We start from the raw sequence: 14,798 nt of genomic DNA, 5'->3' as shown, positions 1-14,798 counted from the left end.
TTCATTTTAAGGATGTTTCAACATGTCTTCATTCTGTCTTCATTCTGAATTGTAACAAATGAACATGATAGTTGATAACATCATGATAATTATCAGGGATGCCGGTTTTCAGGCCCTTGCGATTTATTTTCAGGCCATAGTTTTGGCCTTTTTGTGTAATATAGCTAAATCTTGATGAATTTCAGGCCCTCTGACCAATTCTAACTGGCATCTTTGAATAATGATGGTGGTAGTTATGGTGATTGGTTGGTGGGTGGTAGGTCATAGAGATGATGTTGATGGCAATAAAATGATGATGACAATGAGGACGATTAATATGATTACAATGATAATGAGGACCATTAATATGATTATGATGATAATGAGGACCATTAATATGATTATGATGATAATGAGGACCATTAATATGATTATGATGATAATGAGGACCATTAATATGATTATGATGATAATGAGGACCATTAATATGATTATGATGATAATGATGATAATGAGGACGATTAATATGATGATGATTATGATGTTGATTATGATGACGATGATAATAATGATGATGATTTTGATGTATCTTTCTCTCTTTTCATCAGGACAAGAGAATGAAAGGAGGAGTTCATCAAGACCCAGGCATCCATCATCCGGTAGCGAGCGAGATGATAAGTTCATTGAATCCACCGTGTTCCTCAAGACGAGAGATGACGCTGGCTTTGGTTTCAGGATCATCGGGGGACATGAGGAAGGGTCACAGGTAAGTCATGCACCTTAAAAAGTTCTAGATTTGTAGGACAAAAGAGGTGCATTTCTTGGAACCGCCTGTGAATGAATGAATGAATGCAGATTAATTTGTGTTGCAATATGGTGCCCTGATCCCCAAATGTTCTGAAATCAAACGATAATTATTGATTGCACGATTGCATTTTGGCCCAAACTCTTAATCATCTTGAAATGTCTCTGTCCTCTTGTAGGTATCCATTGGAGCTATCACTGCAGGTGGAGTTGCTGCCCAGGATGGTAGGTTACTGACCGGCGATGAACTACTCTACGTGGACGGTCAGACCACTGTCGGCTCCTCTCACAAGAGGGTGGTCACCTTGATGATTGCGGCCGGTCGAGCTGGACGGGTCTCTTTGGGGATCAGGAGGAGAGTGGCAGGTCAGTAGATGATTGTAATATCTGGGTATAAAGAAGAAATATTTTGCTACTTTGGAGTTTGTGAGAATTGAATATAAAACTAAAGCCATTCCTCTTGTGCATCTTTCATTTGGCAAGACACATCAACGAGTAAATGTCTATTAAATAACGACGGCAAAAAGTCTTTCAATACTTTGGCGAATTGTAAACAATGATGATGAGGCATTCTATTTACTCATATTATGATTATGATTATATCTTTCTGGATTTAGAACTAGTAGGATGTCATTTTGCATACAGTAGTGGAACTATCAGTAATGGAATTTCTTGTTGTTAATTTATCATGTCACAATTACCATCATCTAAATAATAGAATTAGAAAAGGGATACATTTATAAAATTCATGCTGGGATTCTTTCATCCGCTCTTAGATATCTGGAACAAATCATATATTACATCACATCTTGTATTCTTAAACTTGTTGATAGAATCATGATTTATTCTTAGAAAATGATTTTCTAAACCTGTCATTTGAGTTTGGTGTCTCACTTATCACTGAATACTCGAGACATTTAAATGAATGATATGTTTCTACTCCAGGTCTAAACCAGCCAAGTGGAGGAGGTGGAGGAGGAGGGGGGTCACGGCCAGCCTCCCGTCCCCTCAGTCCTGCTTCACCCGCTAACAGCAACAGAAGATACCCTTATGATGTCAAGCTCCTTCGACGAGAGAATGAAGGATTTGGATTGGTGGTGCTCTCTTCTACTCTCAAGTCTGGATCTAATATTGGTAGGGAAAAACAAATCTAAGATGTTGTTTGGATGCTGGTGGTTGTATGAGGAAGTATAGGATGTCAGACAAAGTTGAAAGTGTAAACAGAAAACTGGTTATTAGGAACGTACTCAAACCTACAAGTAAAAGTCTTGAGAAAAGAAGAAAATGGTGGTTTTCTGTTTTGGTGTAAAGATCAACAAGCCATCATTGTGATAATTCAATAATTTGCCAGTTTAAAAGATAACTGAAAATAGAGGTGTGTTATTTTCAGCAGAAATTACCCCTTTCGATCTGATTTAATTTTTGAGTAACACCCAAGTTCTATAGATTCCTTATAATCAACAGATTAAAGGCCATTTTGGACTAAATCTTAAGAATGTATACATCAAACTGCACAATTAATTGCATATTTCAGAACTAAATTATGAAATAATCTCTTTAAAAAAAATATATTAATGTTTGAATGTTATCAGGACCATGTTTTGAAAATAATCATGTAGTTGTACTAGTATATGTCCAAAGTGAATCCATCCACGTCCCATGTAGTTATGCTTTGTGATTTATGATGAAGAAATTTCTTTTATAGATTCAACATGTACTTAATTTACACCCCTGGGTAATTGTAATATTTGTTGTAATAATCATTTTTGTTCCAAGTATATTCCTTATGTAGTTTTATAACCTTTTGCATGACTTGAAATCAATATTAACCTATGATTTTCATAATTGTATAGTGCATGGTGTGAATTTCTATTTTACAACTGTAATACTTAATAGTGACTGTCACAATGAAAATGTATATATCAATTTTATATGAAAATATGACTCAATTGTTATCAGAAAGCTTGATTGATTATTCAAATCTTTTTCTTAAAAAATAATGATCGAGTAGATCTTTGTTCAACAAACAGCAAATGTAATGCTAACATTGAAATTTGATTGCCAAATGATGATAAGAAAGATAGTCTTTTTTTCTTAGCATCAATGAAAAAATTTACATTAGAATATTAAAGGTGTTTACACTTTTAAACCCAAATATTGGGGGCTATTTCCAAATTTTATGGCATTTTTCGTATTTCATCTATACTTCAATTTATCAATTTATAACAAAAAACAATGTTATCACAAAGAAAACTATTATTTTAGAAAAAAGGTCTATGGTTTTATTTCCACATTAATAAACTCCATTGTGGCCACAGTATTTGAAGCAGCTTCTGTAACCAACCAACCATGTATGTTGATAACCTCTGTAACCCCTCTAACATCTAAAACCCCCCCTGATTGGTTGCCCTTGTAGGCCGTATCATAGATGGCAGCCCGGCAGACAGGTGTCGTGACCTGGAGGTCGGTGATCGCATCGTCTCCATCAACGGAATAGACATCCGGAGTATGCATCACAAAGACATCGTCAACATGATCAAAGATACAGGCACTACTGTCACACTAACCATCGGGTCTAGAGGTAGGGGGCGCTACTCGCTATGCACCTTCCATCTTCATCCTAGCTCATATACAGTCAAACCTGTCTATAGCGACCGCCCAAGGGAAACACAAAAAGTGGTCTTTGTAGACAGGTGGTCTTTGTAGACAGGTTGCTTTAGTACATGTTTCAATGAGAAACCATTTTCAAGGGAAACAAAAAATGTGGTCTTTGTAGACAGGTGGTCACTAAAGCAGGTTTGACTGTACAAATAAAATATAAACCTTACGATATATCTTTAGAATCTAATAGATCTTACTCTTACCTTGCACATATTTACCTCAAATGCACAAACATTTGTGTACCCTCCTGTGTATATTTCCATTAATTGTCTCTTGAAAGATAATAATATTAATCATGCATGCCTTATCCTGTCTTCTAAAGAAAATTGAGTGAATTTCCACCTTTTGTTTGTACGTAGTCATTGTAATCCATATGTTTACCTCTTGTTGTATTGAGAAATCCGATTACATGTTCAATAATTATCCTGATATCTAAGAGAAAACAGTGGTATTGTGAAATTACTTTCTGCTTCGATGAATCAGTTTTGTTGATGGAGCTGAGGGAGGGGAATAAAACATAAATTTAGATGGATGTTGCTGTACAAGAATCATGTGGTTAAATATTTGTGATTTTCATGTCATTGTTTTACTTGGAGCATGATTGTCTTTTCTACATATATACCCCATACAATTGTATTTTTCCTATTTTTTTAAAACTTTAATATATTTCTGGCTAGCAGTACCTTTTCTGTCACTTTAGTTCATTATTTTCCTTCTTTCTCACGTTCGATGGTCTATTTCATTATTCTTGTGTTCATTCACATTCCTGTTAATATCAGATATCATAAATGTTCATGCTATCATAATATATATATTTAAAATCGTCTTACACACAATGACATATCCTAGATCCTATAAAAATGCAGCTTCCTGTCATGTTCATGGTATATCTACCTGTATTTAGGTTTTTATTGCTAAACCATTTTGTTTTGTTTATTATGCTTAATCTTTTGATTATTTCCTTGTTCTTTCTTTAGGTGGGGATGATCCTCTGAGCAGAAATCCACCACCCAAGGTATGTCTGGATTGACCATGGTGTCATTCAATCTTATATCCAGGGACCTGTTTCATAAAACTTGGTACCAGTAACAAGATACAATAACTGTTATAAGCTACTGAAATAGTGGCATTTGATTGGCTGAGAGCAAACTTGTCATAGAAATTTAGCATTTGTTATTGATAACAAGTATCATGGAACAGGGCCCTGGTTCTTTCCCTGGCTTTAATAGAAGCATTAGCAAAGTGATGTATTCAAAGTCATGATAGTTCAATGTATTCAGCTGATAATTAAACTGAACTGAGTGTAAAATATTGAGAACTTTTGGGATTTGGGAGCTTAAATTTAGTTTCATGTGACATGGAGATTAGTTAAATTGAGTGTAAACAGAAAAGAGAACAAATTGTGATCAGATAAATATAAGACAAGTCATAAGCCTTACAGTAATCTGTAAATATTTTTATCTCTTGTCAAATGTTATGTATATTTTGTTATTTTATGTTGATATGACGACTTGTTCTTTAATTATATTACTCCAAACGACATGACAACAACATTAGTAGAAATGTTGATAATATGATAGCCTATTCTCATTCTTTGTCATGTTTGTAGAACGTTGGTCATATGGTGAACGCTCTTGCCATGCCTGCTCAGATCAAAGGTAGCGACGGAAGCATGAGGTCACCTCCTGGACAACCCATGACTAATCATATTCAACCACCTCCACCAACTGATAAGTAAGTATTTTGTTACGGTCATATTATTGGGAAAGGCCCCATGGAATAGAAGTTTCAATTGAATGTAAATTACAGGGAAATCTTTATAAGAAACGACCGACATCTCTGTCTTTGTATGTATTTGGTTATTTCTTACATTTTTTTCCTGGTTTTTTGAAAGGTGCAATTAATATTGTATTTGATTACAATTTTTAGGCTATAAAGCCTGCCATGTTTATAGAGTTATAGATACGATTAATGCACATTTCCTCTTAAGTCGAATCATCAGACATCAATTATATTAGAACTGTTTTACTCCTAAGTTATGATACTCAGAAGTCTGCAATAATAGTCAAATAGTACCCTATTTGGTTAAATGTACCCTATTTGGTTAAATGTACCCTATTTGTTTATTCTCTGCTGCAACAAGCCAACAGAACCCTCATCAGACACCAATTATATTAGAGCTGTTTTACTGAAAGTTATGATACTCAGAAGTCTGCAATGATAGTCAAACAGTACCCTATTTGGTTAAATGTACCCTATTTGTTTATTCTCTGCTGCAGCAAGCCATCAGATCCCATCTATGCCAAGTCCTCAAAGTGGAAGACAGAACCTGACAGAATACGCACCCAGCCCACCAGACCCCCATCAGCCCCTCCCCAGAGCATGACCTACCACGACGCCCCGCAACGCCCCATCTCCCCACCCATGGGCAAACCCATGAGGGGAATCCCCAGGCAGCAGCAGCAGCCGCCCCCGCCCAACAACCAAGATGCCGGGTGGGGCCCCCAGCAGCACCCCAAGTCACCCCATGCAGGGCGGAGGAGCTATGAGCCACAGCGCACCCATCCGTTGTCTCCCCCTCAGGACAGGAGGTATCGAGGCCCACCGTCCAGTAATCCTGTCTCGCCAAGGATGGATAGGAGAGGGTATAGAGAACCAGGGAGACCAGCTCCACAACAGGGCAAGCAACTCATGTATCCACCTAAGGTAATGAAAGTATTTGAAATGCAATAACCTTTCCAGTAATGAAGATTTACAATCTATGTAGAGATATAAACCATGCCAACTATTTTACTTCTCATACCTGACTTTCCATCAGAGAAATAAGTATCTTTAAAAATAAATTAGGCTTGGCTTTTCACTTATCAGCACACATAGGCCCCCAAATTTTAACCGGGACCACCACCCAATTTTGAACATGGGGCAATGTTCCTGTCCTGACCCCTGTTTAAAAAGTTTGTATGAAGCCCTTGGATGTGTTTCATACCTTGTGAATAGTTTGATAGCCCTGTGTATTGAGAATATAATCTGCTGTGGCTCATAAACTATGTTGTATAGGATTTTCATTTGGAAAATTCCTTAATTTGTGATATGGCTTTATGTGGACGATCATTGCTCTCCCCGATTTACGAGTAGATCAAATCTTCAAATACTTTTCTCTTTGACCACTACCAGCGCAACGAACTCCAGCCAGGTGACTATTATAATGTGGACCTCAAGAAGGGGACAACAGGCTTCGGCTTTAGCATCAGAGGAGGAAGGGAATATGACAACACCCCTCTCTTTGTACTCAGGATGGCTGATGGTGGACCTGCAGCACAAAGTATTCTTATGAGGGTAAGATTTGTTGATGATTTTTTTTTTTTTTTTAAATATTTGTATAATAACTCAATGTGATATAAGAATGACAACAGTAACTGCAAATTGAGTTAAAACTGCTTTCGGTAAACAGGGAAGGAGGGAGGGAGAGAGAAAGAGAGGGAAGAATGGAAGGAACTAGACCAAGAGGGGGACCCAGAATCAACTGGAAAGAGAATGTCAAGAACTGGAGAGGACTAAAACTGCAAGAGTGCACCAGAATGGCAGAAGATAGAGTGAAATGGAGAGATGTTGCAATCAACCTCCAAACCGGGAGAAGATACTTAGATAGCTAGATTGTTGGAACGAAAACAATGAGAACTGGTGTCAATGTGAGAGAACCTGTTTTTCCTCTTTTTTCATACCAGGTCGGAGACGAGCTTATAGAAATCAATAGTCAGAGTACAGAAGGAATGCTACACAGTGACGCTATTATCGCTATCCGTAACGGGGGAGATACTATCACGTTGGTGCTACGTAGGTCCTACCAATCAGCTTCAATGGGTAAGATTCCTTTGCTTTCTAGTTATTATAACACATCTAATTAACACAGATAAGAATGGTTTGATTATTGAGAGTAATGCGTTTCTCATCTAGATGATTTAATTAAATATCATTAATAACATTCCATATTAGTTCATATTTGCATTGGTAAATCAGATTTGATTTGGTGATCCATCAAAATTGCAGGAGAGAAAGTCATTTGAATTGCTTTTAATTACTTTGTTAATGATGGCTATTGAGGAAAAAGTGTGAAGAAAACATTGTGGGAAAATTTGAAAACTTTTAGGATGAAATATTTTACCGGGTTCTTAGTTTAAATGGTGTAGTTTTACTTTAGACTCTATCTTAGTCCTGGGGGTGTTTCACAAAGATCCTAAGTTGAACTTATCTCTAAGTTGGACTTAACAATTATGGAAAGCTGTGTATGGAAATACTTTGTGTAAGTTACTTTAAAAGGCATAAAATGTTGATTCAAATCATTCATATTTTCTATCATCAAGGAGATTTCATGTTCTTGATGTGGAATATATGAAAAGTCTTAAGTACTTGAATTTTTGCTTTTGAATATATTTTTTTTTAAGGTTACAATAATGTTTAAGTCCAACTTAGAGTTAAGGATTTTTGTGAAACACCCCCTGGTATTTGAAGTATTTTACGGTGACAAGAACATGCCCATATTTATCTGTAGAGATTTCCTACAAGGTTTCCTACAAAATATTTGTAATGCCATTGCAAAGAAAATAAACATGATTGTTTCTATTAAAGTGATATATGTAAACTAACACAAACAATGTACTGGATATTCTTTCCCAACATTTTTCAAAAAGACAAAGGAGCTAATTTGTAAGAAGCCATTTCTCAGTTCTTTTGGTTATATCAGTCCTTTGAAAATCAGTGTGAAAAAAATTGTATTTTAAATGAGCGACTGTCCAGCAATTTAGAATTTTCCCAATTTTGTCCAGCTGTTTTGAATTTTTCTCAAGATGTTTCCTTTTTTGAGTCATGTATTGTGTAAAATAAGGTGTCTCATTTTATCATTTTCTATTATGCGAGTTGCGTAAATCCTAAAATTCTTTTGAAAAGATTTAAAGTTGACTTTTCTTTTATTCGGTCACTTTGATATACATCTCTCTCTAGGCCTCATATTTCTGTATTAAATTTCATCTGTTCATTTGTGCACAGAATCATTTTTCATGAGCTTTATTGTCAATGCTTAGTGTTTGCCACTAAGAAGTACATTGTTGTTATGCCTCTTTTTCCTTCAATGAAATAGTAATGAAATTTTGTTTTCCCCATGATAATCACAAATAGATATCTAAGCTATTATCTGTTGTACAGTGTTTTGTTAGTTATATTTTTAATTTTTGAATAAAAAAAGAAGGAAATAGAATGCCTCTGAACTATTCTTAATGTTAAATCCCCTTCCTCAACCATTATACGAGATGCTTAAAAAAAAAATCAATTTATGAAATTATTGATGAATCTTATTTTCATTGAAGGAAAAATGCTAAATTTGTTGTTTCAAATGTATTAATGTCTTCTGGCCTTCACTAATAATTATGTTCTATTTTTCAAATGTAACGCTTCCTGGGAGAAATTTCAATTGTTTAAACATATTTGTGGCTTACACCCAGGTCCAAATCCCGCTGGTTCCAAGATTTGTTCTGGCTTGTTTTCAATTACACATCAATCAATCGATCTTTATTTACTGGGTGTAAGCCACAAATATGTTTAAACAACCATGTTCTTCTTATAACTTCCAAATGAATTGTACTCGAGTTTTCTTGATGCTCTCTTTTCCTCAAATTGTCCTCAATGTATGTGTACTTGCAATCTGTAGTAACTTGTAAGCGTCTGACTTTCAAAACTTCTGTCTTGTTTTTAAATGTTGCAAATCAAACAGGCTATCGTTTTGCCGATCGCTACTGCACCTATCGTGAGTAATAGGGAGTATACATACGATCAAAACTCCACATCTTGTCACTATCAAATCTTTACATATACATGTATCAGAGAGCAGTAACTTCTGACTACATTCCAAACTTTGTAAATGTATTGTGCATGTTATATCTATGGGTCTGTGAGATCATATTCACTGCATTTACTTTTAAATACAATAAGATTTTTGTTTTAGATAATGGTCTAACCAGTAATAATACCATAGTATATATATTTATATATTCATGTTTGCACAACCTATTCATTCAGTTTTGTACATCGGCTAGGTCAGTTTTATGTGGCACTTGTATTAGTGCATGCCAACGGTTATTTCTGTCTATACGTTTAAAGCACTTTTATATACATGTAATTCTGCACTTTATATAACTTCAATGGTGTCTTTCTCCTTGATTATTTCTACCTCTTTCCTGCTAATTGTGACTCTTTTTTCTCTCTTTGTTTTATTTTTTTTTTGTTGCTTATGTAAATTACGTCTTAATTACTTAATCTATTGTCTGTACTATATAATTTACGTTATTATTATTCTTGATAACATCTATCTGATTATAACATAATTCATCACAGAACATTGAATAAAGTTTTACTTCTATTTCAAATTAATTTTCTTCATCTTTATAGTAAATACCTGAAACATATTTCATAGAGCCCATGTTCACATCTTGTAATCTTTACAGAATTCTATCATTATGCTTCATCTATCTCTCTCTCTTTTTTTCTCTCTCTCTTTCTCTCACTCTCACTCTCACTCCCCCCTCTCTCTCTCTCTCTCTCTCTCTCTCTCTCCTAAGGGTCCATGCAAAATTGTTGCATTCAATGAAGAAAAGAATATATGATATAGTTTAGAAGCAGATTTTTCTCCCTTCTTTAGTTAATTTTTTAGGATTAGGATTCAATGGCATGACATTTGACAATTCCATTTAATATTTCTAGTATTCTTATGAAAATCATGTACATGTATGCATGCATCACTTCGGTCTCATGGTATGCATGTATGTTGTAGTGGATTTTTAAGTTGTCGGAAAGGAATGCTGGATAACATGTAAATCTTTTTATTCCAAGTTTGGGTTTTGTATCTGATGCCTTCTTGCATGAAACATATATCTTAACCCTTACTGTACTGGGCTATTTTGAGCACCCGCTGACTGGGGGGGGGGGGGGGGGGGCCTGGGAGGCCCCCCCCTATGATCTCGGCCGTCGATTGTCCGATGAACACGAAAATTTGCATGTTTGTAGATATTTACGTAAGGAACAAGATGGTATAATTAGTTTTTTCCGAATATGCAAATTTTTGTTGTTAGCCTAATTAATTATGCAAAAATGCTAATTTTATGCATTTTACAGAAAACATGTCAAACTCCACTTTTTGGATGTTGAAACTCATTATTCATATGAAACTTCTTTTCTAAGACAAAAAAGTTAATTTAATGTAATTAATAATGATAATTTATGCAAATTTTGATGCAATTTTTTTTTTTTTTTTTTTTTTTTTGATGACATGCGCATACTAATTGTTATGTAGCGCCTTACAGGTATATCCAATTTCGACGAAAATGGTATCAAAATGTGCGTAAGACTTGAGGGAAAAAAGTCATGAAACGACAATTCAAAATTCCAAGCGGTTGCGGCGCAAACTCCGAAAATGTCGAGGGGGGGGGCCTCCCAGGCCCCCCCCCCCAGTACAGTAAGGGTTAATACACTGTTGGTCATAATGATGGAATATTTATTTTTACCCCAGTTTAGGGAAGGATTTGAAAAAATTATTTATTTCTAATAGATCTAGATAATGGCATACATTCTCAGATTTTATTGAATATTAATTTGCGAGTGTTTGTTTTTGCGTGACTGCTAAATCATATGTGTGCTACTATGCTAATCAGCTAGGGAACCTACGTCCTTAAATCATAATTGACAGTAATGAGGATTAATGCCTCACAAAAGGGCACTAATATAGCTGATCGACACGATTTTTTATCCTGGGGCCTCACAGTAACAAGGCCATTGCTTAGCCCCTGAATCATGACTTTACGCAGTGTTTGCTAGGGTACGCGGCCCCTTCCACAAATCCCCCCAAACGAAGAAAATGCAATAAATTGTCAAAAATTCATTGCATTTCCCCCCGGCCCCCAACAGGAAAAATTCCTCTATGTGGCCATGCCTTGAACCATAATGCACGGCCCTACCGAATATTATTTTCTGTTGGGGGCCGGGGGGAAATGCAATGAATTTTTGACAATTTATTGCATTTTCTTCGTTTTGGGGGATTTGTGGAAGGGGCCGCGTACCCTAGCAAACACTGCGTACAGTCATGATTCAGGGGCTAAGCAATGGCCTCGTTACTGTGAGGCCCCAGGATAAAAATCGTGTCGATCAGCTATATAGTAGTGCCCTTTTGTGAGGCACTAATCCTCATTACTGTCAATTATGACTTAAGGACGTAGGTCCCTTATCTGATTAGCATAGAAGAACACATATGATTAAGCAGTCACGCAAAACAAACACTCGCAAATTAATATTCAATAAAATCTGAGAATGTATGCCATTATCTAGATCTATTAGAAATAAATAATTTTTTCAAATCCTTCCCTAAACTGGGGTAAAAATAAATATTCCATCATTATGACCAACAGTGTAAATATTTTAAGGGTCATAGTTCACACACCTCCCAAAAAGCACATTCACATGGTCGATTGGGTATCTTTTTAAATACCTTGTAGAGTAGATGAGTTTTAGTCACATCTAGTCAAAGTCATCAAAGGTTCTCTAGTTATATATATATATATATATATATATATATATATATATATATATATTTTATATATTTATATATACCCCCTCCTTTCTTCCTGTTTAGAGAGAGAAGAACTGGTTAAAATTTTGAATAGTTTAATGTAAAGTGGGTTGTTGGACCAGTAAACCCATGAAAATCTATGTCTTGGAATAGTGGTTCTGGAAAAATATTGTTTGGGACAATCCTATATCATTTTCCGGCTATCACACATGACATAAATTTTTCCCAAATCATAACTCATGCAATATTTTCAAACATCACTTTATACCATGCGTTGCATTGTGGAGTGAAAAACATACAATATTTTTTATATATATGTAGCAGTGTATTGTTCAAATAAGTGATATCTAATTAATATTTTTATAAAACAGTAGGATGAATTGATAAAAAAATGGATGCGTATTTGAAAATAGTGTTTTGATAAACTTTGATGCTTTGGTAAAGAAGTGAGGAGGTTTCTTTGTGCATGGAATCTATTTAATTTCACAGATGAATGATGATTTCAATGCCGTATCTTTCCTTTTTCTCTGCAGATCCCCGGCACATGACGCAGACCCCGCCCCCCATGTCTAGGAATGCCTCGATGGGGGTCTCCAATTCCTCGCTCCAGAGTGATGAGATGCATCGGGATGAAGGGATGGGTCGAGGAGGAGGAGGAGGCGGAGGTGGAAGAGGAGGGAGAGGAGGAGGTAGAGGACGAGGCAGGGATAACTTTGATAACTCCTGGAACTACCGTAGTCTCCCAAGAGGCTTGAAATATTAAAATCCTTCTTTTCTCCCTCTCTCTTCCTCTCTCTTTTCAATATTCTCTAAAGTCATTAATATGGATTGTCTCAGCTACTCTGTATTCCATTTTTTTTTAAAGTTCATTTATTCACCATTGAATTGAATGGATTCAGTTTTCAATTGTATAGCATAGAGGCTACCATAAGGAAAAGTTTTTAGATTTATTTTTGTATTTGATGCTGATGTTTTTGATGACAACATAGGATGCATGTTCATACTAAATCTTACATTCTTTCTAAAGCATGCTGGATTCATGCTTCTTTTTAAAATATTCTCAGAGTTGACTAAGGGTCAAGCTATTTTGCCATCAATATGCCACTGGATTTGCAAACTGATGTATGCTTTTTTGCTAAATACAGGAAATATGTTGCTTCATGAAACCAGCAACAATTGCTCTTTTTATTTCATTCACTGGTATATGGTATTGATTTCAAAACAGTCCTTCATGAATGTATCATAACCGAAAAATTGGTACTGCAAAGACTAATGCTACATTTTCAAGCCTTGTATGGTTATTCATTATATAATAAAGATGGTGAAGAAGAACTCCCCTAAAAATGGTATTGGTACTTTTTAGAAGAATGAGAATGAAAAAATAAATGTATGACAAATTGTTTTAGCTGCCACTCAATCACTGTGAAGATCTGATGTACTCTTTATTTTTTACTTTGTTTTTATTTATCCAGTCACTGTATTGTTAATTCCAAACTTCTGTGTGGATACATATTTTGTTAGATTTCACTGTCATCAAGGCAACTTTAAAAACAAGATCAGTTTCATTTCTTTTCTTAAAAAAAAAAAGGGGGGAATTTTAAACAATTCTTACATGCTATTTACACTGTGTGCTTCAGGTGAATAATAAAGTGTTTTTTTCATAGACAGTAATCACGCAATAACAACATCTTATTTAATAGTTTATGGTGAAGAAATATTTAACATATTTTTAGGTAAAATAAGACATCTTGCAACGAGGTGGGATAGATTTGAACAATTGATTTGAATAAGTTAGTTGCTAAGGTAGGCCTGCATTTCCCTGTCGGTGAATCTACTGCTATGTCATGCTACATTTGTGTTTATTTCTTGTCTGTATTTTGCGTTTTTTCAGATGAATAAGTTTTTTTGTTTGTGGCGACTCCCAGTTGTTTCATTGCTCAGTAATCTCATCAGTATTTATGGTTACGGTAGTTTCTCCATTCTTTTCAATGCATTCATGTAGTGCCAATTATTTCCTGAATAAGATAACATATATGTCTATTTTGCACTTGATCAATTTGTCTTAGGTTATATAATTACTTTTAAGTGCACTCATGAATATATATCATATGTAGCCGAGTCGCTGCTCTCGAACCCATAATTGGCTCAGAACTCTTCATAGTATGCCACTGAGAGTGAATGTATTAATTTGATGCTATTATTTGTGAGATACAGTGCCTTGAGATTCATGTACCAACATTGCACTTCATCACAACCAAGCTGGTATGAAATGATATATCATGGCATCTCAATAAGAATACAAGTTGTGTATTTACCCTGGCCTGTATTGACTTGAATATTGAGGTGACAATGAATTTCAAAGCTCGGTCTACAGTCCAGTCAAATGAAGCAACTTGCACCAAACTGTTAATTTATTCTTCGCGATATCTGGCTGATAAACCAAACTTAAACCCAGCTTTGGGTGATCTTTCATGGTAGAAAACAAGCTCCTGATGAGACTAAGCCTTGAATATTAACATGCCTTGCACAGTCTTAAAAATGTGGCCAAATCTTCCTACTACTGCCAAACGTAAAGCCGTACAGTATACAGTCAACAACTAAATTATTCTTACCCTCACCAACTTTTTGTGATTTTTCAAGTATGTGAACAAATGATACGTCCTGATGTATGGTTCTTGAGAATAGTGCTGTAGTCAAACGTTTAACCGTCCGGTATCCGACCGCCCATGGCGGATTCCGTTTTCAA

The 14,798-nt window shown here is 35.5% G+C and overlaps 1 protein-coding gene across 2 annotated transcripts in view; it reads left to right on the top strand.

The window, feature by feature from the left end:
• LOC115919017 (membrane-associated guanylate kinase, WW and PDZ domain-containing protein 1-like) overlaps nt 1-14,787 on the top strand; it is a 66,316-nt gene extending 51,529 nt beyond the window's left edge. Inside the window, exons 16-25 of one of the 2 annotated variants that reach the window (XM_030997068.1) lie at nt 588-745; nt 963-1,149; nt 1,729-1,917; nt 3,200-3,364; nt 4,422-4,459; nt 5,054-5,178; nt 5,724-6,150; nt 6,619-6,780; nt 7,170-7,305; nt 12,586-14,787. In XM_030997068.1, the coding sequence (XP_030852928.1) occupies nt 588-745; nt 963-1,149; nt 1,729-1,917; nt 3,200-3,364; nt 4,422-4,459; nt 5,054-5,178; nt 5,724-6,150; nt 6,619-6,780; nt 7,170-7,305; nt 12,586-12,815 (1,817 nt within the window). In that variant the 3' untranslated portion in view covers nt 12,816-14,787. Of the gene's footprint in view, nt 1-587; nt 746-962; nt 1,150-1,728; nt 1,918-3,199; nt 3,365-4,421; nt 4,460-5,053; nt 5,179-5,723; nt 6,151-6,618; nt 6,781-7,169; nt 7,306-9,208; nt 9,265-12,585 lie in introns of those variants that run through there. The other variant, XM_030997071.1, reaches the window with a different exon arrangement.
• The last annotated feature ends 11 nt before the right edge of the window (nt 14,788-14,798 follow it).

The sequence above is a fragment of the Strongylocentrotus purpuratus genome, unplaced genomic scaffold (genome assembly GCF_000002235.5).
Source record: "Strongylocentrotus purpuratus isolate Spur 01 unplaced genomic scaffold, Spur_5.0 spur5_contig_858, whole genome shotgun sequence".
Taxonomy (NCBI): Eukaryota; Metazoa; Echinodermata; class Echinoidea; order Camarodonta; family Strongylocentrotidae; genus Strongylocentrotus; species Strongylocentrotus purpuratus.
Note: the sequence above shows the minus strand (reverse complement) of the source record. Positions and strands in the feature narration are given on the sequence as shown.